Raw genomic sequence first — 21,427 nt, 5'->3', positions numbered from 1 at the left:
TGAGATGTGATAACTACTGTGCAGAGGGAAAATTGTACGTTATTTTAGGAACACTCCATTCTCTATCTTTTACTGTAAGAGCTTCTTTTAGTTCTTCCATTTGGGTTAATCACATCTTTTTGTTTCTCAGTGCCACCACGTTTCGTGGTGCAGCCCAACAATCAAGATTGCATCTACGGCAAAGCTGGAGTTCTCAACTGCTCCGTGGAGGGTTACCCACCTCCAAAAGTCATGTGGAAACATGCCAAAGGTAGCATCTTCTCTCCCTACAAAATCATGAAAAAAATACCATTTAAACAAGTAAAAATCAAGCATTAAAATGCATTTACTTTGTGTGATTCAGGTGTAGGAAACCCTCAGCAGTACCACCCAGTCCCTCTGACCGGCCGTATCCAGATAATGTCAAACGGCTCTCTGCTCATCCGACACGTGCTTGAGGATGACCGAGGGTACTACCTCTGTCAGGCCTCTAACGGAGTGGGCTCAGACATCAGTAAGAGCATGATCCTCACTGTCAAGAGTAAGTGTCAATCTCTTTGGCTTCATAACCACAGCTCCTGGATTGCACATATACTGTACACAGAGACAAGCCTGTTAACTTTTTGGCAGGGAATCAGCTCTTCTATGATGCACTTTTGCCCCAGGCTACTGCGGCCTGCACTGAACCTAACAAAACCTTGTCTCCGTCCTGCACATCACTAACTGGGGGTATCTTTGCTATTGATTGATGTGTTCCGGCTGCCGGTCTGTGTGCTCCTGAATGTTTGGTGGGGAAAAGGGTTGATGAATTAGTGATGAAAACAAAACCGCAGGAACCCCTTCAATCAATAATCTATGTCTGAGGAAAGGAGGTGGAAAAGATTCAGGAGTAGAAGAAGAGGGCAGACGGGGAGGAGGTAGGGTAAGAGGGCCAGCGGGGCTTGAAGCGTGAAATGAAAATGGAGAACGAAGTGCAGAAATAGAGATGTCCATACATCTGTAATATATCCTCGGTTTCCAATACCACATCCCCATTCCCTCGTCTCATTACTCCATATAATACCATCCGTCACATTGACATATGTCTACGATTCTGCTCAGTTCCAGCCATGATCACCAGCCACCCCAACACCACCATGGCGAGGAAGGGCCAGACCAAGGAGCTGAACTGCACAGCACGGGGCGAGCAGCCCATCATCATCCGCTGGGAGAGAGGAGACACCGTCATCGACGCTGAGAGGAACCCCCGTTACTCCATCACCATCAACAAGAAGGGGGACGAAGTCATCTCTACACTTAAGGTCAGATACGAAATAGAACTCCCAGCACTTAGCTCAGCAAAATGTCCTCATAACAAAACTGAGAGAGAGAGCAAAGAGTAATGGGAAAGTAATTTGTTGATATTTGATGAGTTGGAAGTGAGAATGTGTTGGGCAAACTGTCTTTCATTCCTGTAAAATACGTTCCACCAGTGTTAACTTTTCCAGTAGTTTAAGGTGGAGTAAGAAGTGTCCATTTTTCAAAATACAGCCCCATAAGGCATTATAAGTCACTTATGGTACATAATGTCAGTCATCTCTTAACTTTTGGGACATAGGCAGCATTGTACATTAGTTCACAGAGTTAGACATGATTGATTTGGCACATTGTAACCTTTTACTGTTTGTGTCGATGCTCACAGCTGAACCCAGCCGAGCGAGGAGATTCTGTCTTCTTCTCCTGCCACGCAATCAACTCTTATGGAGAGGGTCGAGGGCTCATCCAACTCACTGTGCAAGGTACCTCTACCATGTTCTCTGTGTAGATATGTGTCTCACCATCTTCTTTAATTTACTAAAACATTAGGCTTCATAACATTGCACATGTAATTATGTAAAGTGTACAGTGGTAAAATGTTATAGACCCAGAACTCCAGTGCTTTTGCAGGTGAAAGGTTCTCACCTCTGCTCTTTTTTTTCTGTCTCACACAGAACCACCAGATCCGCCTGAACTCGAAGTGAGGGAGGTGAAGGACAGGAGCATGAACCTACGCTGGATCCAAAGGTTCGACGGAAACAGCATCATCACCAGCTATGACATCGAGTACAAGAACAAATCAGGTAGATATCCTAAATTTTAATATGAATATTAGATATTTTGTAGATACATGATGTCTCAAAAATCTTTTTTTTTTTTTAATCAACAGACTCCTGGGACCACATGTACACGACAAGAAACATCTCACCCACCAACAACCAGGCCAACATCGTAGAGTTGCACCCAGCCTGCGTTTACAGCATCCGCATGTATTCCTATAACAAGATAGGCCGCAGCCTTCCCAGCAAAGAGCTCACGATCAGCACTGAGGAAGCACGTAAGTGATTGTTTTCCCTTCTGAAAATCACACTGTTTTCCTCTATGTCTTTGCCTTACTTTGTCTATGTATGGAAGAGGGCTAAGAATACTGACTCTTATCTGACGTCCTCCATCAACAGCTCCTGATGGACCGCCAATGGAAGTAATCCTCCAACCGATGACCTCTCAAAGCATCCGGGTTACATGGAGGGTAAAATCACTGCTATGTACATTATTATACCAAATGCACTCATAATGTACAACTGTCGGCACACCAGTTTATTTAAAAGAACTGCTCACCCCAGAATCCAAAACATATATTTTTTTCTCTTAAGAATATTTTGGTGTGAATCGCTGAGTGTTGGGAGATATCAGCTATAGAGATATCTGCGTTCTCTAGAATATAATGGAGCTAGATGGCACTCGGCTTGTGGTGCTTTAAGAATAAAAAAAAAATGAAAATAAAGATGCATCAACTGTCTCTTTTCCAGAAATAATGACATGCTTACTCGATAATCCACTGAGCTTATTATGAGCAGTATCATTTAGGAACTTTTTGTCGAACTACACCTGCCAACTGTACCACCACGCAGAAGAGAGTGTGCATCTACTGCTAGCTCAACTAGCACCACTAACCTAGCTAATGTTACAGCTCAGCCGAGGAGGACGCCATTAATGTCTACATCTGATACTATCATGAGCACAAGTTTTCTATGATTAGATGCACACTTCCTTCTGCACAGTGATTCAGTTGTCAAGTGTATTTCAGTTAAAATAAAATGGCTCCTACATGAAATTTCTTGCATATTTTATCTTGGGGTAAACTAATGCTTTAAAAGTTCCTTTTAATACTGACCTGAAAACTGAATACTTGTATGTCTTAACCTACCTACTCTTAAGTTAAGGCAAGGCTAAATGTTAAATTTGTTAATACACTACATTGTGACAAGCTTAAAAATGAATATATATTATTTTATAGAAATGAATTCATGGTAAGAAGTGCAAAATCTTTTGCTGTTAGTGCCCTATGAGGGACAAGCACACTGCCAGAAAGCAAATTGTGAGCTTCGCATGTATCACTGACACCACAGGAAAAAAAAAAAAACAGATCATCATAAAATGTATAGGAAATTCTGCATTCATTGAGCTTGTGTGTTGTTTCATTTTAACTGCCATTGCTGTACATTTTACTACCAAATTCCCAAAATAACTCACCAGAAATTTTAATGCAGTTAATCATTATTAACTGCTATCACCACATTTCTTCCAGGCTCCTAAAAAGGAGCTGCAGAACGGGGTAATCCGAGGCTACCAGATCGGCTACAGAGAGAACGGTCCCGGCAGCAACGGCCAGTACAGCATTGTGGAGATGAAAGCTACAGGGGACAGTGAAGTCTACACCTTGGACAACCTTAAGAAGTTTGCCCAGTATGGGGTGGTGGTCCAGGCCTTCAACAGAGCCGGGACGGGCCCATCCAGTACTGAGATCAACGCTACCACACTGGAAGATGGTAGGAGAGCCGCAAGGGGAGGATGGATGAAAATGTAGATGACAAGATGAAGAAAAAATGATTGTAGACACAGCTGAGAGAGTTGGCTGCTAGACTATGTGTAGGAGGGAGTGTGGGAGGACGGAGAGAGACAGAAATTAAAAGATACATAACGCATATCTCTTTGATTTGCCAAAAAGAAAAGAAAATAGAGTTACTAGAGCAACAGGATGGCAGACACATAAATTAGCACAGCTAACGTATACATAGAGACACACATGAAGACACACACAAAAAATGGAAGGAATGAATTTGCAGCACATCCCCCATTCTTCTTTGGGCTTTAATTAGCACCCTCATTAGGCTGGTAGAGAGTGAGAGAGGAACAAGGAACCCCATTACTCTCTAAATGTCTGCCCACTCTGCCTCTCCTTTTCTTTATCTTCCTCTTCCTCCCATTGGTTCCCTACTCTTCCTCCTTGTCCTTCCTCTGTCTATTTTCCATCTTTTTTTTTTCATACACCCTGATCATGGTGACAGTAATATGATGATGGTAATTGTCCTGATAGGAAGGCTGAAGCTGCTCCTACAGCCGCAATTATCTTAAAGACGAACATTGTCTTTCAGATTTTATCCTCCACCTTTTAGTTCACCCCACTCTCCTCATCTGCATTTTAACCCCTTAAGGTGTAGCTGTTTTACTATTCATGTTGCCCCCTCTCAGTGCTCTTCCTCCCCTGCACCGACCCCTCTCTGCACCTCCTCTATGTGCTCTAAAAGCTAGCACTGAACAAGGAACTATTGAGAGCTAATTTGAGTTTATTTGCTCATTTGTTTCAGCAGAGATTGCCTGTGGGTTGTTGTTGTTGAGTATTTATTTATTGTCTGTGTTTCAGCCGCCATACTGTATCAGTCAGGTCTTCTTAGCAATACCCAAGGATTTTTGACAAGTCCTTAAACCAGCCTCAGAGCTATTTTAACCTAACGCTCCTCTGCTCTCTTCAGTGCCCAGCGAGCCTCCTCAGAACGTGCGAGCCATCTCCGTGACGTCAGACGAGGCGGTGATCACATGGGCAGAGCCTCCACGGCTGACGCTGCACGGTGTGCTGAAAGGCTACCGGGTTGTGTTTTGGTCCCTCTTCCCTGACGGAGGTGGGTGCTGTGGGGGCCAGGCCCAGTGGCCAATGCAGAGTAATTATCACCTATCTCATTCTAAACTTCACCAAATACCCACCCTCCCACCCACCTACCTCTCTGTCAGTGCTGTGCGTCAGAATGTGTTAATTAACCTTACTCATGAAGCACTTCCTGTTCCTGTGTGTCTTTGAATTTGTCCATGTTTGCCTGTTGCTTCGTGTCTTTTTCCTCCGTCAGTATTGATGGGATTACAGTTACAGTAGTTGAGTGTGTTTGTGCTCCTTTGTCTGTTCAACCCTAAGTCCTAAAAAATTAATGTCATATTCAACTAATTTGCTTTTGCAAATATGTTTTGTGGGAAGTAACATCCAGATTATGGCAAGAAAAGCACAATTAACATTGTTTTTGGTTCTGTGTAGAGAAGTATGGTGGCTGACAGGCGCAAACGTAATACAGCATCCCAAAACAATTCCATTAGGAGAAACGGCTGCAGCTTCAGAAACAATTCCAATTTCAAAGACCAAAAGAAAATGCACTTTAAAGGAAAAATGTGCTACAGAAAGCTGAAATAAATACATAAACATGCTGCAAATACAGAGACAATGCAAAGTTGAAAACACAAAAAACTGATGCAATAGATAAAAGGCTGCTTATCCAGTCAACACAACAGAGGTTCCTTGGGTCTTTAGGAGGGGCACTCAGTGGAACAGCTTGATTTTAGACAAAAGAGTGAGAGACCACACGGGAAAGTATTTGTTAGGGTAAAGAGGCAACATAAAACATGTTCATAGGTCGGTTGGTTATCAATCATATTGTAAAAAACCAAGGCCAAATGTAAATGAAAAACATTTTAATGTTGCCTCTGTACTCCACTTTTCTGCCCTATTAAAAAGTGAACACATCCTCTCCTCCGGTCTCTCCCCTTGAATCAAGCTGCTCCATTTAGTGCTCCCCCTAGAGGCCTGGAGAACTTTGGTTGTTTTGACTGGATATGTAGCGTTTTTTTTTTTTTATGTATGTATGTATGTATTCTTGAATTCTTATCATTTCTGTGGTTGCAGCAAGTTCCACCTGTTTGAGAAATACTTTGGGTTGTTTGCTCTTGTCTGCCACTGTATGACAGCACTCTGTTAAGGTTTGGGTAAGACTTTAGACTGAGACAGGATGTGTTGACTTTTTGGATATTTAACCAAAACCACAATCTTTTCTTAACCTTATTCAAGTGCTGTAGTTGACCATTAACCTGAAAAACAAAATGTGATGCAGCACACAAACTGCTTCTACCAAAACGCATCAGCAAAGCAAATTAGTAGTGTATAAATGTGTTTTGTCTGAGACAGAGTTGGCCTGAGTTTCCTGTCCACCAGATAAACCAGCAGTTCTCTCTAAAGCAGTTTTTCTGTCCTGCTCTCCTCAGAATGGGGAGAGATGCAGAATATCACCACCACTCGTGAACAGGTGGAGCTGCGAGGGTTGGAGAAGTTCACCAACTACAGTGTTCAGGTGCTGGCCTACACGCAAGCAGGAGACGGGGTCCGCAGCAACGTCCTGTATATCCAAACCCGCGAGGACCGTGAGTGCACACACAGAAAGAAACTCTCCAGAAGAATATGTCAGCATTTAGCTTATTTGTTGATATGTTACAGTGCACAAAAATCCAAACAGAGGACCAAAGCATGAAGTATACTTGCACAGTGTACAGGGTGATGGAAGAGGGGGTAGGGAGATGGGAAGGGGGGTTATATAAAAAAAGAGTCCTGGGCTGTATCTCAAACCCATGACAAAAGCTCATTTATGCTGGGAAGCTCCATTAGCAGTGCTAATGAGAATTAAGAGGCTTTGGGTCCACGGTTCATGGCTGAGGGAGGGCTGGCGGGAGACATTGGGGGGAGAGGAGGGGTGCTCCCTCGGAGCATATACCATTCAGGAGTCAGCCGTCAGCCCGGGCCCGCATCCTTTCCACCAGCCCTCTTGCCATAGGCATAGGGATTAACTCCTCTTGGATTAGAGAGAATTAATTTTCTGCTTACACCATTGGAGGCGGGATTACAGCCGGATCCATGTCTCTTTATAGAGGAGGGGGAGGAGTAGGGGCTCGAGGGTTGAAGATGGAAAGATAGAAAGGTGATCACACAGCTTGTTCTTGGCTGACAAAGCAAATAAGCCATCAAAATAAGACATAACAGAGATGTCACAGCCAAGAATTATTTGTTCTCAGCCAATTTGAATCAGACTTGCATTCTCTGTGTCTTTGGTTGAGTGTATTAGCCCTTTACTGTGACATATCTGCCTGTGATTGGCACAGCAGTGCATAATATATTCACGTAGGTGAGGATGCTCGCTCAGCACCATTGTGCCTGGCTTCCTCGTCATCACACGGGCCGTGCTGGCTGTGCAGACTGTCTGTCTGTCTGTCTGTCCTGGGCAGATTTTGGGCACCAGATGGGACTTAACTCTCCCCCCTCCCACTGCCACTCCCACTTTGACATGGAGGTCCAGTTATGATAATGATGACTGCCTCCCCTGCCCCTCCCCACCACCACCACCACCATCATCACTCCCCCAGGAACTGCACCTATCATTCTCGCCATTCTTTCATCCCCGCCTCTCTCTTTTAAAACCTCCCTCACTACATCTATCCTTTTAGAGTTTTTATCCCCGCTCATGTAATGTGCAGGATGAAGGAGTCTGTGGGTGAATGACTGGATCAGGGGGCCTCGCATTGAAAAAAAGAGGAATTGGGGGGTTTGACGTGGAGGGATGGGTCTTACACTGTATGGTAGCCACTTTCTGTAGACCCCAGATGAGGCCCACTGTCAAGTGCAAGTTATATATGTGGTGGGGATTGAAAAGGCTTGACACTGTGAACCCCATACTGTAAAACCAATGTGACAAAAGCATTATTGTTCCACAGAATCCAGTATCCTGATGTGTTTTGTAAAGTGTGCAGCCATTTTAAACCCTTCTTACGCCTTTAGATGGCCATGAGAGCATTAAGTGGTGTCCGGTGTCAAGCTTAAGTGGCTAGCAGAGGATCAGACACTAGTGTCTAATCTGTTTGTGGGTTTGAGAGTTAAGAGAATGCTGGGTGTCGCAGAGTCAGAACTGCTGACCGATGTCTGAATGAACATATGTTGCCACCACTGTCCACCCAAAGGGAGTTCTTCCAAGTCCTCCCAGAGCGGCTTAGTGCGGGATAAGACTAGCAATCTGCAAACAAGCCTGCTCACTTTAATAGGCATCTAACACCCAGCGTGTGCACACAAAAACACACACTGAGCACACATGTGAGCCCGCTTTGCTGATGTTTCTATGTGTTTTTTATAGTTCCTGGTCCACCAGCTGGCATCAAGGCGGTTCCCTCCTCTCCGAGCAGTGTGGTCGTGTCCTGGTTGCCTCCTCACAAACCAAACGGTGTTATCCGCAAGTACACCATCTACTGCTCCAGTCCGGGGTCTGGGCAGCCGGTAAGAGCTTCCTCTGTGGGTGTGACTCATAAGGGGGGCCAATTGAAAATGCTGCGGGTGATTGAGATGCAAGTGATAAAAATCTTCCAATGGAAATAATTAATTTGTAACCACTATTATTAATTGAACCTGTATGTGTGTGTCTTTGCAAGTGTCTCTCTTTCACCGTGTTTGCACCATCGCTTTATTTCCTGCCCTCCCAGATGAACAGATGAGGTTGTCTTGGCAACGTGATGAGACGTAGATATGCAAATGAAGCCGAGAACAAGCTCACACATGCACACTGCCGCATCAGAAACACACACACACACACACACACACACACACACACACACACACAGACATCACATTTCAACATTTTCTATTTATACACGCGTGTGTGGCATTTCAGTTTTGGTTAGATCATGTGCACACAAACACCAGCACACAGTGAAATCTGATATCAGGATAGAATCTCACTTTCTTATTATTCACAAATACTCCTCCCTCTCTGTGCATGAGTGCCATGTAAATGAGCGCAGGCAGGGAGGGAGGGAAGGGGGGGGGTTGGGAGAGAGAAAGAGAAACACCATTAGAGGTAGGAAGAGAGCGAGGGGGAAATGAGGGGAAAAGAGAGAGATGAAGGGAGAGGAAGAGGGGGAGAGAGGCTAGAAAGAAGGGAGGTGCAGAGGAGGGTATCAGTCACATCGAGATGAGAGTGCTTTTGTCCGTCTTTTCATTATCTCCCTGTATCACTCCCTGGATCACCACAACACTGCCGCGATGCTGAAGGAATGTTCGAACGCACCCCCTACACACACACACACACACACACACACACACACACACACACACACACACACTCACATCCTCCCTCCTCCCTTCCTCTGTCCCTCCATCCTCTCCTCTTCACTGAGCTAGACAGAGGGGGATAGAGGGAAAGAGGAGAAAAGCAAATGGTGAAGGAACTGAAGATGAGCACTGAGAGATGAACAGATTAAAGAGATAGAACAGAGCATCGACTTGAGAGAGAACAGCATTTCTGTGCGCGTGTGTTGGCGTGTGTGTCTTTGCGTGCCTGCAGGTGTATGTTTGAATATTTTTTCAAAGATGTGTTTGTAGGAAAAATATCCACAGGAACACATAATTTAATCCAGCATTGAGGCCTAAAATGAGATTTTTCTCAACCCAGTGAATAAATTTTGCCTATGTGAGGTGAAATAATTTAATTTGTGTCAGGAATTTTTGGACTAGTAGAGTGAGCTGCTCTATTTTGTCTCGTTCTAAAAAAATGATAAAAGGGTGAAATCCATTCACTGAGTTGCATCTAACAATTATTTTCATTGTTGATTAATCTGTTGATTATTTTCTCGATTAATCGACTAGTTTTTTGGTATAGAAAATGTATATGTATATATGTGTGTATGTTCTGTTTTTCCCAAAACCAAAGATGATATCCTCAAATGTCTTGTTTTGTCCACAACCCAAAAGTATCCAGTTTACTGAGGAGTAAAGAAACCAGAAAATATTCACGTTTATGATGCTGAAATCAGTGAACTCTGACTTTGTTTTCCTGAGAAATGACTCAAACTTATTAATCAATTATCAAATTAGTTGACAATTAACTTCATAGTTAACAGTCATTGGATTAATCGATTCATTTTTGCAGCTCTACCATGCACACAATCTTCATGCATGGTTGTTTTTTTTAATCTTAGTGTTTCTAAATTTAAGCTTAATTGTAACAGTTCTGAAACATTGTTTTAAATCTCAAAACATTAAATGCAATCACCACATTCATTTCTGCTGTGTAGCACAACACTTAATTTTTCCCGCAAAAGGCCGTTGAACACTCAAAACATTTATCTTGTTTCTCAAAGGTGAATAAATACATTTTTTGTCTGCTTCAGGATTCATGAAAACAATCATCTGAGCTAATTTTTTCAAAGCATAGAAAGACTTCACAGGACAATCTACATGAACAGAGATGTGGAGTCCACAGAGAGGTCATCATTTACAGCTGAGAAAGGCCTCCAATATCAACATGTACCCATTTTGAGAACCAGTAAACATGAGAAAATGATCCATTTACAAAACATCTCAGTGCTTAAATTCAATAATCAATGAGGAAATTCATAAGGAATATGAATACATATCAGTGTTATAAATTATGTTTAAAGGGAACCAAATACATTTTTCCCAATTCGTTCATGGAGCAATCATTGTCTTTACCCCAACTAAAATCACAAATTGGAGTTTTTGGATTTTGGAAGGAGTTATGCATGTTTACTGATATTTTTTGGACCGACTGTATTTACTTATTTTGAAAATGGACGAGTTATCAGTCAGTCAAAGACAGTAAAATTCATTCTATAATTAAGACAAGGCAAAACTTAACTGGAAAAGCAGTTAAATGTAAAAAAAAAAAAAAAAAAAGACCGATGGGCAGAATGTTTCTCTTTCTCTTTCAATATCCATTTGAGATATATAACCTGTAAAAAGAGCTGCCACCACGCCTGTCGGGTCACTGTCCTATCATCGTTTGCGCTAACATGACCTTGCGTGCCCTCTGTCCCAGGCACCCAGCGAGTACGAAGCCAACCCGGAGATGCTCTTCTATCGTATCACGCACCTTAGCCGTGGCAAACAATACCACATCTGGGCTGCGGCCGTGACAACCGCCGGCCGAGGCAACATCAGCTCAAAGGTCACAGTGGAGCCTGCTGGGAAAGGTGGGTCCTGCGGGCGAGCCTGTAGTGGAGGAGAAGGGTAAAGAGGTTTCTGTAAAGGTTATGAGGCAGAGCGCTGTGAAGATTGCCATGAAACGGCAACATGATCTCCAGATCACTTTCATCACTCTCCCTCCTCCTCTCTCTGTCTGCTCCCTGTTATTGATTGACAGCCGTAGTATTGATTGAGTAGCGGCTACGTTGCAAGGAACGCTGTTGTTAATTATGTGGTGATGAACAGGGCCTATCCAGTAAAATGACCCTTGGGGAGAGAGGTAGCAGGCGAGAATCAATAGAGGGGAGGATCTGTGGAGAAAAGATAGACTGACACTAAGAGGTTAGAGGAGGGGCCACACTAAAACAGTGCGCTACAGCTTTTTATTCACTCAGCAGCGAGTAAAGGTCGTTCCCCTCAGGCAATCTGGGCCGCTCATTCAGAGACAGGCAGTTAGATATCTGAAAGTACTAAGAAGACACTTTGTGAGAAAGACGCAGTTTTTGTGTTGTCTCGGTGCATCTATCATCCTCTGTGAGTCAATTTTAATCAGTTTATTTTTCCTGTTGCAGTCCCGGCTAAGATCCTGTCCTTTGGGGGCACAGTGACCACACCCTGGATGAAGGAAGTGCGTCTGCCTTGCAGCTCAGTGGGAGAGCCCGCCCCCACAATTAAATGGACCAAAGACAGGTCAGAGCTCATCTTATACTGCTTATATGTCAGCGTCATGACTCACTCAGACAGATACTGCTGCCTACAAGAGAAAAAATAACTCACCCTGTAACCTGTCTGTACTCTGTCAGTGAGGACTCTGCCATCCCGGTGACAGCTGACAGTCAGCGGCAGATCTTATCCAACGGCACACTGGTGCTACGGTCAGTCAAAGCAGAAGATTCAGGGTACTATACCTGTACGGCCACAAACACTCTAGGCTTTGACACCATCATAGTCAATCTGGTGGTGCAAGGTAAGAAAGACTGGAAGGTGGATTTGAGTGGAAGAGATCAGTGGAGGTTGTGTTTTCTTTGTTTTTGTTCTGTTTTTGAGTCCTTGTCTCTGTGTGTGTACATCCAGTTCCTCCCGATCAGCCTCGTCTGACCGTTTCCACTACCTCCACCTCCTCCATCACCCTGGCTTGGATCCCTGGGGACAATGGGGGAAGCTCCATCAGAGGTAAGACTTTCTGAGTAGAGAGAAACACCTGCCCAAATCTTTTTCAATGTACTTTGGTTGCACTCATACTGCAAACAACAGTGTAAACAATGCTTCTGTTTAAGAAGTAGTCAAAGTAGAGTTGATTGTAGCTGATTGTTGCCCCCTGGTGTCCAACAGATGTAGCAGCAGCACCAGCAATGATCCTCAACTGTCTTTGATTTCTTGTATTTACAGCAGTTGTTCGAAATGACTTATGCTGTGTGATTCTGCAGGATTCGTGCTGCAGTATTCTGTGGACAACACGGAGGAATGGAGGGATGTGTTCATCAGCTCCAGTGAACGCTCCTTCAGGCTGGACAATCTGCGCTGCGGAACCTGGTACAAGGTCAAGTTGGCCGCCAAGAACAGCGTGGGCTCAGGGCGCATTAGTGAGATCATTGAGGCCAAGACACATGGAAGAGGTGAGGGGCTGAAGCTTAAGTGCTGTAGACATGAGTGAAGCAGGAAACAAGTGAACAGACTATAACTCTGGGGTTAACTATTTTCTTCTCATGTTGCTGTCATCAGGACGGTCAGGACAGAGTGCAGGGGAGGTAGGGGCGACCAGGTGTAAGATTGTAACCAGTAAAAATTGAAGAGAAAGCCACAAAAATGGTACACAATGTCAAAAAATTCAAATATTGCAAAAGGAAACTCCAAGCAGATAAAGCTCACTCTAAAAGGAGAGTGGATCTGGGGTTGTCCTTGTACTTTCACTTTAGCTGGTGATTCTGTTTACACACAGAAACAGTCAACTCCTGCATAGTATACCTTCAAAAACTGCCTCTTGCAGAAAGACAGTGTTGCTGTGATGCAGTGATATGAAATTGGATAAAACGTCAGTCTCTATATGAAAATATTCAGAATCAATAATGCAACAAGATGGGACTCTCTGTGTTCTTTTGTCACGTTGCATAGTGCTGCAAAACACTGAAAATCTCCTCTGTGACTTAAGGCGTTGTATTTCGAAAAAAAAACTAAAAAATGATGAATTAAATGTGAAATATTTCTTAAAATGATAATATTTTTTTCCCCTGCGGTTAAATCATTAAAAGATTAATAGATGAAACCATCATACTATATTTTCCTTTTGGCGTTACCCCCTTCTTTCTAACCTCTTGTTGTTCTGTCCTCTCTACAGAACCAGTGTTCAATAAAGATCAGCCGCTGCTCACCCACATCAACTCCACTCACGCGGGGCTCAACCTGCAGGGCTGGACCAGCGGCGGCTGCCCCATCACTGACATGATGCTGGACTTTAGGCCCAAAGGTACCTGGGCCTGGCAGAGCCTCAAGGCCAACTCCACCACTCAGCTCTTCCTCAGCGAGCTGCGCGAGGCCACATGGTACGAGCTCAAAATGAAGGCCTGCAACAGCGCTGGGTGTGGCAACCAGAGCTCCCAGTTTGCCACCACCGACTATGATGGCAGTAAGTTTATCCTGCATATTTTTCTATCTGAGTGCGTCTTTCACTTAATTTTCTGTACCAATTTTTCCCTCCTTTCTTTTTCTCTCCAAAGGTACAATCCCTCCCATTAAATCAGCTCGGGGAGAAGGGGATGATGTGAAGAAGCTGTTCTCCATCGGCTCTCCCGTCATCCTGGTTACTCTTGGTGTTGCTTTGCTCTTCATTATCCGCAAGAAACGCAAAGAGAAGAGGCTTAAACGACTTAGAGGTGAGAGGAAGAAGTTCAGAGGGAGATCAGTGTTATTGTGTGTAATGGATTAATGTAACATGGAGTGACAAGTTGAAACGATTATCTTCACAGCCAACTATAATCTAATTAAGATATTGTCTTCTTTTAGATGCTAAGAGCCTCGCTGAGATGCTTATCAGGTAAGAGCCAGCAGTTATGAGCATCATTTTTATGTGTACTGTGTGGAGGAGGACATATTTCATATTCCCATTTTTTAAAACCCTATAATACAATATGTGTCATTTTCATGTATGTATGCAGCAAGAACAATCGCAGTATCGACACTCCAGTGAAGGGCCCTCCTCAAGGACCGAGGCTCCACATTGACATCCCACGTGTTCAGCTGCTCATTGAGGACAAAGAAGGCATCAAACAGATAGGCATGTGGCTGCTCTTGACTACAACACTCATCATATATCAGTGTCATTTTCTAGAAGCTCGTGCTAGATAAATAACATTTTTTTTTATGTCTAACTGTTGTATATCCTCATCTTTTTTCCTGCAACAGGGGAGGACAAGGCAGCAGTGCCGGTGACAGACACAGAGTTCAGCCAATCAGTGAATCCGCAGAACTTCTGCACAGGCGTGTCTCTGCACCACCAAGCCCTTATCCAGAACTCAGGGCCTTTGATTGACATGTCGGACATCCGCCCAGGCACAAGTGAGTTTGTTTCTCTTTTTGAATAAAAGATTCAGAGTGTTTATTTGCACCCGGAGAATAGTCACACTGCATGCAGCTATTCAGCTATGTACACCCATCCCTATGATGTGTTATCATGGATGCCTCTGCATGCTGTGATTGACTAGTTCTTGTCAGATCGACAAGGTTAGGACAGCACTAGCCAATCTTTGATTTTCTCTAAAGTGGTAAAATTTACAAAATAAAAAGGTACAATTGTAGTGCCAGAAAGTCAGGTTACATAGTATAAAGAGCAGCACAGTCCGTGAGGGGAGGAAGACGTAGTAGATGAATGGGTCAAACACAGGACATGCACAGAGGAGAGTCGGGTTTGAGTCCCATGTGAGCCAACGTTCAGTTATCATTTTTAGACTTAGTTAACTTATTATTTTCCATTTTAAGGATGTTTAAAGTAGTAGTTGAATATCCGCTGTGTATGTTAACTTAACAGAATAGACCAGTAACCTTTACTGGGTGTAAATAGCCACATTGGCTACTTACACTTCATCTGCCTCAAAGATACATGCAAAAACATTCCCAACTCTTAAAGTGACAGGACAGGAAATTGATTGAGCAGGTAAATGCAGGTGAAAGCTTTAATCTCTTCTTCAACTGCACTTCATCCATCTCAGTCCGTAAAAACAATATCTAATCTTAGTGATAATCAATACATGAATACACAGTCTTTGTACTACCAAGCTGCTCTCTGATCACTGTGACCTCTCACAGACCCCGTGTCCAGGAAGAGCATAAAATCAGCTCACAGCTCCAGGAACAGATATTCCAGCCAGTGGACACTGAGCCGACCCAGTCAGAGCCAGTCGACAGCATCGGCACGAACTCTGACCTCCGACTGGCGGACGATGGGCTCTCATGGCATCACCGCCACCGAGAGCGACAGCTACAGCGCCAGCTTGTCGCAAGACACAGGTGGGTCGATCCCAGCCAGTACCACTGAACAAGGACACTGCTACACTTAGGTGCTACCATTGCTTTTACACTTTTTACACCAAAAGTAGTTCTTTTCTGAAAATATTGAAAAGTCTTCGAACCAAAACTCAAGGCATATAAATACACGATGATGTGCATTGTCAAACTACAAATTTAAGTTTTTTTAACCTTCTTATCTTACTTAACATTGCCTTTCTAAAAGACTTGACTGCAGTACCTAATGTTCGAGTTAAGCCCCTGACTACCAAACCTACTATCACAAGTGCTACCTGTTGCGCTATTACAAAGCAACAAGGTACTGTAAGAATACAAATGGAGTGAAACAAGCAGTTAAAAATGTCTCTGACAACAAAAATGCATTTTTTAAATCAATCAAACCATCTTGAAGGTAAGGAAACTGAACATGTGACTCATATGAGCTCTTATTTGACACCCAAGGAGATTAATTTATAATTTGTTTTTCCAGATAAGGGTCGCAACAGCATGGTGTCCACAGAGAGCGCCTCTTCCACTTATGAGGAGCTGGCGAGAGCCTACGAGCACGCCAAGCTGGAGGAGCACCTGCAGCACGCCAAGTTCACCATCACAGAGTGTTTCATCTCCGATAGCTCATCGGACCAAATGACCACAGGTACCAATGACCCGGCAGACAGCATGACCTCCCTCAGCACGCCGTCTGAACCAGGCATCTGCCGCTTCACTGCCTCGCCGCCCAAACCGCAGGATTATGACCGCGGTAAAAATGTGGCTGTGCCCATTCCCCACCGCGCTAACAAAAGTAAGTATGAAAAGATGCTTGAATCCCTGCATAGACTCAAATTATTACCTTTGATAATGCATTTTGCACTCAGCTCACCTGTTGTAGCGTACTACAGGTTGCAGTTAAGACAGTCATTATAGACTGCAGATTCTTGTTTCTTTCTGTTTACTGCAACCCAGCAAGACACTGACACACAGGACTGAGGGTAAAGTGAGGCCATTAGACAAGTGAGGATTTTATACCAAAAGAGGACAAAGACAGAAGGGCAACACAATAACAATGCTGGAATAGAAGTCAAAAATAAAATAAATACATGAACATAGTGGGGATAAACTGGAATCTGTCTGAGAAGGAATTCACTACACAATCATTTATTTAAAGGGATTGTTTCGATCTTTTGAATTTTGATTGTATGAAGAACTTATTCATAGTTAGTACATCAGCTACATTAGATTAGTTGATGCGCACCCAGTTTGAGAGACCCGGCAGCAGTACTGACACAGGAGAGCTGTGGATGGGGTATATACAAAATGTATTTAGCTATTTTCAAAAAGGCCCACCTAAAAACATCAATATCAGTGCAAGCATAGATGGGTAACTGAAGTGACTTCACTGTTGGAAAGAGCTGTCTGACAGCAGGGAAAGACGGTGAAAATATTCTCGATGCAGCATAATCTTAAACTGTTTTTGATTGTTTCTTCGTTTTGTTTTGTTTTGTCTTTCAAATATGTTTTGCTGCTGCCCTGTCCACAGCAGTACATGGCTTAGCTTCCGTCGCAGTGTCCAAACTGGGGGGCGTGCCGACCAACATCTACTTTTTATCATACACTGATTGTAGATAAGCTCTTCAAAAGATCTGACCTATCCCTTTAAGACCAGGGACTCATACTTTCACTATGAATGATACGAGTTGAATCAAAATCAATTTGATACTGCTAAATCATTCCCTGCAGACAGTCAGGTTTCAGTTCTTTGCTATTTATTCTCCAAGGCTTAATTTCTTGTCATTCACATGAAGAATCAGATCAAAACCTTGAAGGCATGTTTGTATAGAGGTATATATGCATGTATTGAAATAGATAATAATGAATTTAAGCTTTAAACTCTTCTCTCACCATTTTCAGGTGAATTCTGCAACCTACCCCTCTACATGAAGACAGACCCATTCTTCCGCAAACAAGGGGAGCTGCATGACCCGTGCCCAGCTGTGCCACCGCGGGAAGCCTCAATCCGCAGCCTGACGCAGCGGGCGTATCACACCCAGGGCCGTCACAAGACTCTAGACCCTGCCAAGCAGCAGGTCCTGACGCTGGGCCATTCTGGGCTGGGCAGCTTGGGTGCGAGCTCGGGCACGGCCACCTTGCCCCAGAGGACTCTCACCATGCCCAGCTCCAACACTGCAGCAACAGCTTCCACTTCCAGCACGAGCAGCAACCCCACCAACAGTAACAAGGTGGGGGGCTCCAGAGACTCGCTGCTCGAGAGCAGCTCCTCTGCTCTGGGGAGACTGCAGAAACAGAGTGTGGGGGCCTACTCCAAGTCATACACGCTGGTGTAGTCCGCTCTCGTGCACAGACTTGCATTGCTGTCCCGCTCCTCAGCCAGCCCCACTCTGGTGCTCTTCAGTCTGGGCCAGAAAGGGCATGCAACCATCTTTCTTTAAACCCGACTAATGGTGAACCGCCCAGCGTTCTGTCTAATTTTCCTCGGGATAGGTGTTTTCCCAGACAGAGACCCAGCTAACCCTACTTTTCATGTTCACCTGGGACTCTATAAAAGAATTACTAACTCCAACTAACAGTTCCAGCCGGCTGGTGCTCAGCTCCGCTCAGTTCTCGCGGGAGAAGCGCAGCAAAAACCCAGGAAGCGATTCTGTGGTCATTTGGAAAACATTGACTATAATCGAGGAGCTAAAAGCTCTGTGTTTATGATGATGAAGACTACGATAGCCAGTATGAAGCTGTGTGGCCATCCTGTCTCTCATACGCACACACATACTGTCCTCCATAGTTTGAGTATTATTGTCAATTTGCAGGACTTCCAGTTAAGTTCCCTGTTCTTACTGTATCTTTCACCCTCTATGTGTCTCTTAAAGCCCCAAATAGCTATTGGCAGATTTTCTCTTAATGGTGAGTCCAAAAAGAAATGATTCAGGTTCCCTTCCAGGACGGATAAAAATCTCTATCACATCAGTGTTCTCCACACACCTCTCTCCAGCTGAACAGTGTCTGACTTTTCAAACAAACCACGACAACCCAAATGAACCAGCTATACGTTCTCACACCACAAATAGAGAATATTTGGTATTATAAAGAATTTTACATATATATTTCTATGTAGGTATATTATTGACATCTAAGTGAAATTATGACAAAGTATAAATTGTATGTACTACGATAGTGCAGTAGTATATACAGGAATTTAATGTTAATGTCAAATTTAAGAACGAGACAATCGCTCAATCATGAAATCTAAAAAAAGAGACATTTTAAAAAAAGGTTGGACTAATGAAAGAAAAAGTTTAGTATATATACGGGATGTTCTGTATGTTACTGTATGTAGACCGACTTAGAGAAGAGTGTTTGGCTCCTGTAGGAACAGAGCGTGGCCCTTTCCAAGCCCCACGTTAAGATGGGAGAAGCAAGACAGGCTGCTCGGTTTTAGTTTCAGTTCCTGAAAAGGCATGCTGAGCTGACAAATAACAGCCTCCCTGATTGTTGCGTGTGTTTGGCAGAAACAATCATGGCAGGAAGCCTTCTGTAATATTATTTAAGTTCGCTCATGAGCATACAGGCTCTTTGACTCTATTAAGCTTGTCAAGAGTCTGAGCAGTTGGAAAATACAACAATATTAAAAAACCAAATGAGTGTCTCAGAGGATCCACTAATATGTTTTATGTTGGGGGGGGGGGGTTATGAAACAGAGTTAAGGCTTCAGTAACACATCCTGCCAACTTCCCAGCCTGCCTTGGTGTCACTCGGCCGATTTTCGCTCCTCAAAGAAACAGATAATAGCTGAAGGAATCCCATTATTGATGTGAATGAAGTCAAATGATATAATATTGAGCGATGTTACATGTCAGGGAGTTCAGTTTTGAAAATTCAACCCAATCGCCAGAAAAGATGTTGACATTGTACGTTTCTGAAAACTATGGATACATTTGCACGTTATGATGTCGCCAACACGTTAAAACTTATAATGGGCAAAAAACCCCACTTGGTACTCAGAAAAGATCATGTTATGGCTCAGAAGACTTTTTGGGGGCACAATCCCCATTCGAAACGCAGCAATGTCTCAGAAAATAATGCGGCTTATCACAGCACAGTGTCTGGTGTAAAATAAAAAAAAATTAAAAATTGGGGGATCTGAAAAGCTGCTGAAAAACAGCTATGGGCTGCTAAAAACATCTACGTTTTGGGGCTAAAAAGTCACCAGCAACACAGTAATGACTTGCTAAAAAACAACCAGTTTTGTTGTTTTTTGGTCTTGAAAGGTGGTCTGCAGCTTGGCAGGCGTCTCCCTGATTGGACCCACTATTGAAAAAACAGAGTCGGCTCAAATACTGCGTCACTTTAGAAACGTTGATATGATTCGTTTGAAGCGTGCAAATGTTTTTGTGGTTTGCAGAAACGTTAAATTCCAATATTTCTTCTGGCAGTTGGGCTGGAAAATTATATAATGTTCACTCAATTGATATCTTTGTTGTTGCCCTGTCTGAAGTACTGTATATGTCCCGCTTTCTTTCTCTCCATACCCCTCTATTCTGCGATAACATACACTCACACAAGAACCGACTGGAATGTCTCTCTGAAGCATCTCCATGATGGCATTTTGTGGTTTATATTTATCCATTTGCTTTGTTTGTTTGTTTAGGGGAAGTTTTTCTTTTTTTTCATTGGTCTGTTGATTTTGATTCATAAGTTTAAACTTTTTATTTTGTTTGGAGTTTTGTCAAATATTTTGTTCCAGAGGCCAAACAGTACCAAGGTATGTGGTCTGTGGTAAAACCAGTTCAGCCAAGTGAAATCAGGGACTCGTAGCTCTTTTGGTCACACAAACTGCTCTTGTGTAAATACCGGACTGGAGTCGGTCTGTAAACCTGAAGCATTCTGACTCCCGTCCTTTGCCCCCATTCAGATAAATTAAAGTAAAAACGTACCACCCTAAACATACTAGACCCATCATCTCTCCCTTTGTCAGTGTTGTTTATAGATTAAGTCTTGTACATAAAACACAGTTTTGTATGAAGAGCTATTTTCGTCAGAATAAATCAGGGGACACATCAGGGTTGAATGCCCCAATTTCAAAATTGAAATAGTATCAAAAATAAAATATTTTACTTCTGAAATGGGCAAAAAAAAACCAACACATTTTTCTTTCCCTTAATGTTTTTGATACTAATTTGTTGAATTTTTATTCTTTTTTTTAAAGGTCTTTTGATGTTGTCATTTGTCCTATTTTACTTTTTTTATTATCATTATTTTGTATTTTGTTCATCCTCAAAAAATCATTGCATGCTTGCTAAAAGGGAAAAATTGAAGGAAAAAATGTATGAAAATCAAAAAGAAAACAAACAAAAAAAAAAAATGTTGAGGGTATCCCAAACATTTGTTTGAGTTGCTTGTTACAGCAATTGCTTGTGTTCAAAAGTACATTTTCTATGAAAAGAAAGCAAAAACTAAAAAGATCATTCTAACACCTTGTGCAATAAAGCTATCTTTCATACGTCACGGCTTCTGTCATTCTCAACAGGTTTGTTTGCAGATCTGAAGAGGTTTGAACTGATATTTATACCGAAATCACAGAAAAACTGATAATGTGGAATAATTTAGGATTGTGGTGATTTTGTAGCCAATGTGTGCTTGTAATCATGAGCAGAAAAATGTGGACCACACTGAGAACTGATGAATTTATTATATGTTCATATGAAAAGGGTTAGACATGTTACATCTATTCACTGCTTCTCCCCTCCCTTCCTTCTGTCTCTCCCCCTCCCTCCCCCTTTCTTCTCCTGATGCATCACTTCCTTGTTTTTT

General features: G+C 43.0%; 1 protein-coding gene across 2 annotated transcripts in view; it reads left to right on the top strand.

The window, feature by feature from the left end:
* Positions 1 to 18,667, top strand: part of LOC121952362 (Down syndrome cell adhesion molecule-like protein 1 homolog) — a 62,249-nt gene extending 43,582 nt beyond the window's left edge. Inside the window, exons 10-33 of one of the 2 annotated variants that reach the window (XM_042498988.1) lie at positions 131 to 250; positions 344 to 520; positions 1,081 to 1,280; positions 1,661 to 1,757; positions 1,950 to 2,078; positions 2,165 to 2,332; positions 2,454 to 2,524; positions 3,584 to 3,824; positions 4,809 to 4,994; positions 6,358 to 6,513; positions 8,268 to 8,407; positions 10,965 to 11,118; positions 11,683 to 11,800; positions 11,914 to 12,077; positions 12,185 to 12,283; positions 12,538 to 12,726; positions 13,446 to 13,733; positions 13,825 to 13,980; positions 14,111 to 14,141; positions 14,263 to 14,381; positions 14,510 to 14,662; positions 15,410 to 15,610; positions 16,098 to 16,409; positions 17,516 to 18,667. In XM_042498988.1, the coding sequence (XP_042354922.1) occupies positions 131 to 250; positions 344 to 520; positions 1,081 to 1,280; positions 1,661 to 1,757; positions 1,950 to 2,078; positions 2,165 to 2,332; positions 2,454 to 2,524; positions 3,584 to 3,824; positions 4,809 to 4,994; positions 6,358 to 6,513; positions 8,268 to 8,407; positions 10,965 to 11,118; positions 11,683 to 11,800; positions 11,914 to 12,077; positions 12,185 to 12,283; positions 12,538 to 12,726; positions 13,446 to 13,733; positions 13,825 to 13,980; positions 14,111 to 14,141; positions 14,263 to 14,381; positions 14,510 to 14,662; positions 15,410 to 15,610; positions 16,098 to 16,409; positions 17,516 to 17,949 (4,103 nt within the window). In that variant the 3' untranslated portion in view covers positions 17,950 to 18,667. The remainder of the gene's footprint in view (positions 1 to 130; positions 251 to 343; positions 521 to 1,080; positions 1,281 to 1,660; positions 1,758 to 1,949; positions 2,079 to 2,164; positions 2,333 to 2,453; positions 2,525 to 3,583; positions 3,825 to 4,808; positions 4,995 to 6,357; positions 6,514 to 8,267; positions 8,408 to 10,964; positions 11,119 to 11,682; positions 11,801 to 11,913; positions 12,078 to 12,184; positions 12,284 to 12,537; positions 12,727 to 13,445; positions 13,734 to 13,824; positions 13,981 to 14,110; positions 14,142 to 14,262; positions 14,382 to 14,509; positions 14,663 to 15,409; positions 15,611 to 16,097; positions 16,410 to 17,515) is intronic. The other variant, XM_042498989.1, reaches the window with a different exon arrangement.
* Positions 18,668 to 21,427: the final 2,760 nt, after the last annotated feature.

This window comes from Plectropomus leopardus, chromosome 13 (assembly GCF_008729295.1).
Source record: "Plectropomus leopardus isolate mb chromosome 13, YSFRI_Pleo_2.0, whole genome shotgun sequence".
Lineage (NCBI taxonomy): Eukaryota > Metazoa > Chordata > Actinopteri > Perciformes > Serranidae > Plectropomus > Plectropomus leopardus.
The sequence above is the reverse complement of the archived record's forward strand: the minus strand, read 5'-3'. Positions and strand labels throughout refer to the sequence as shown.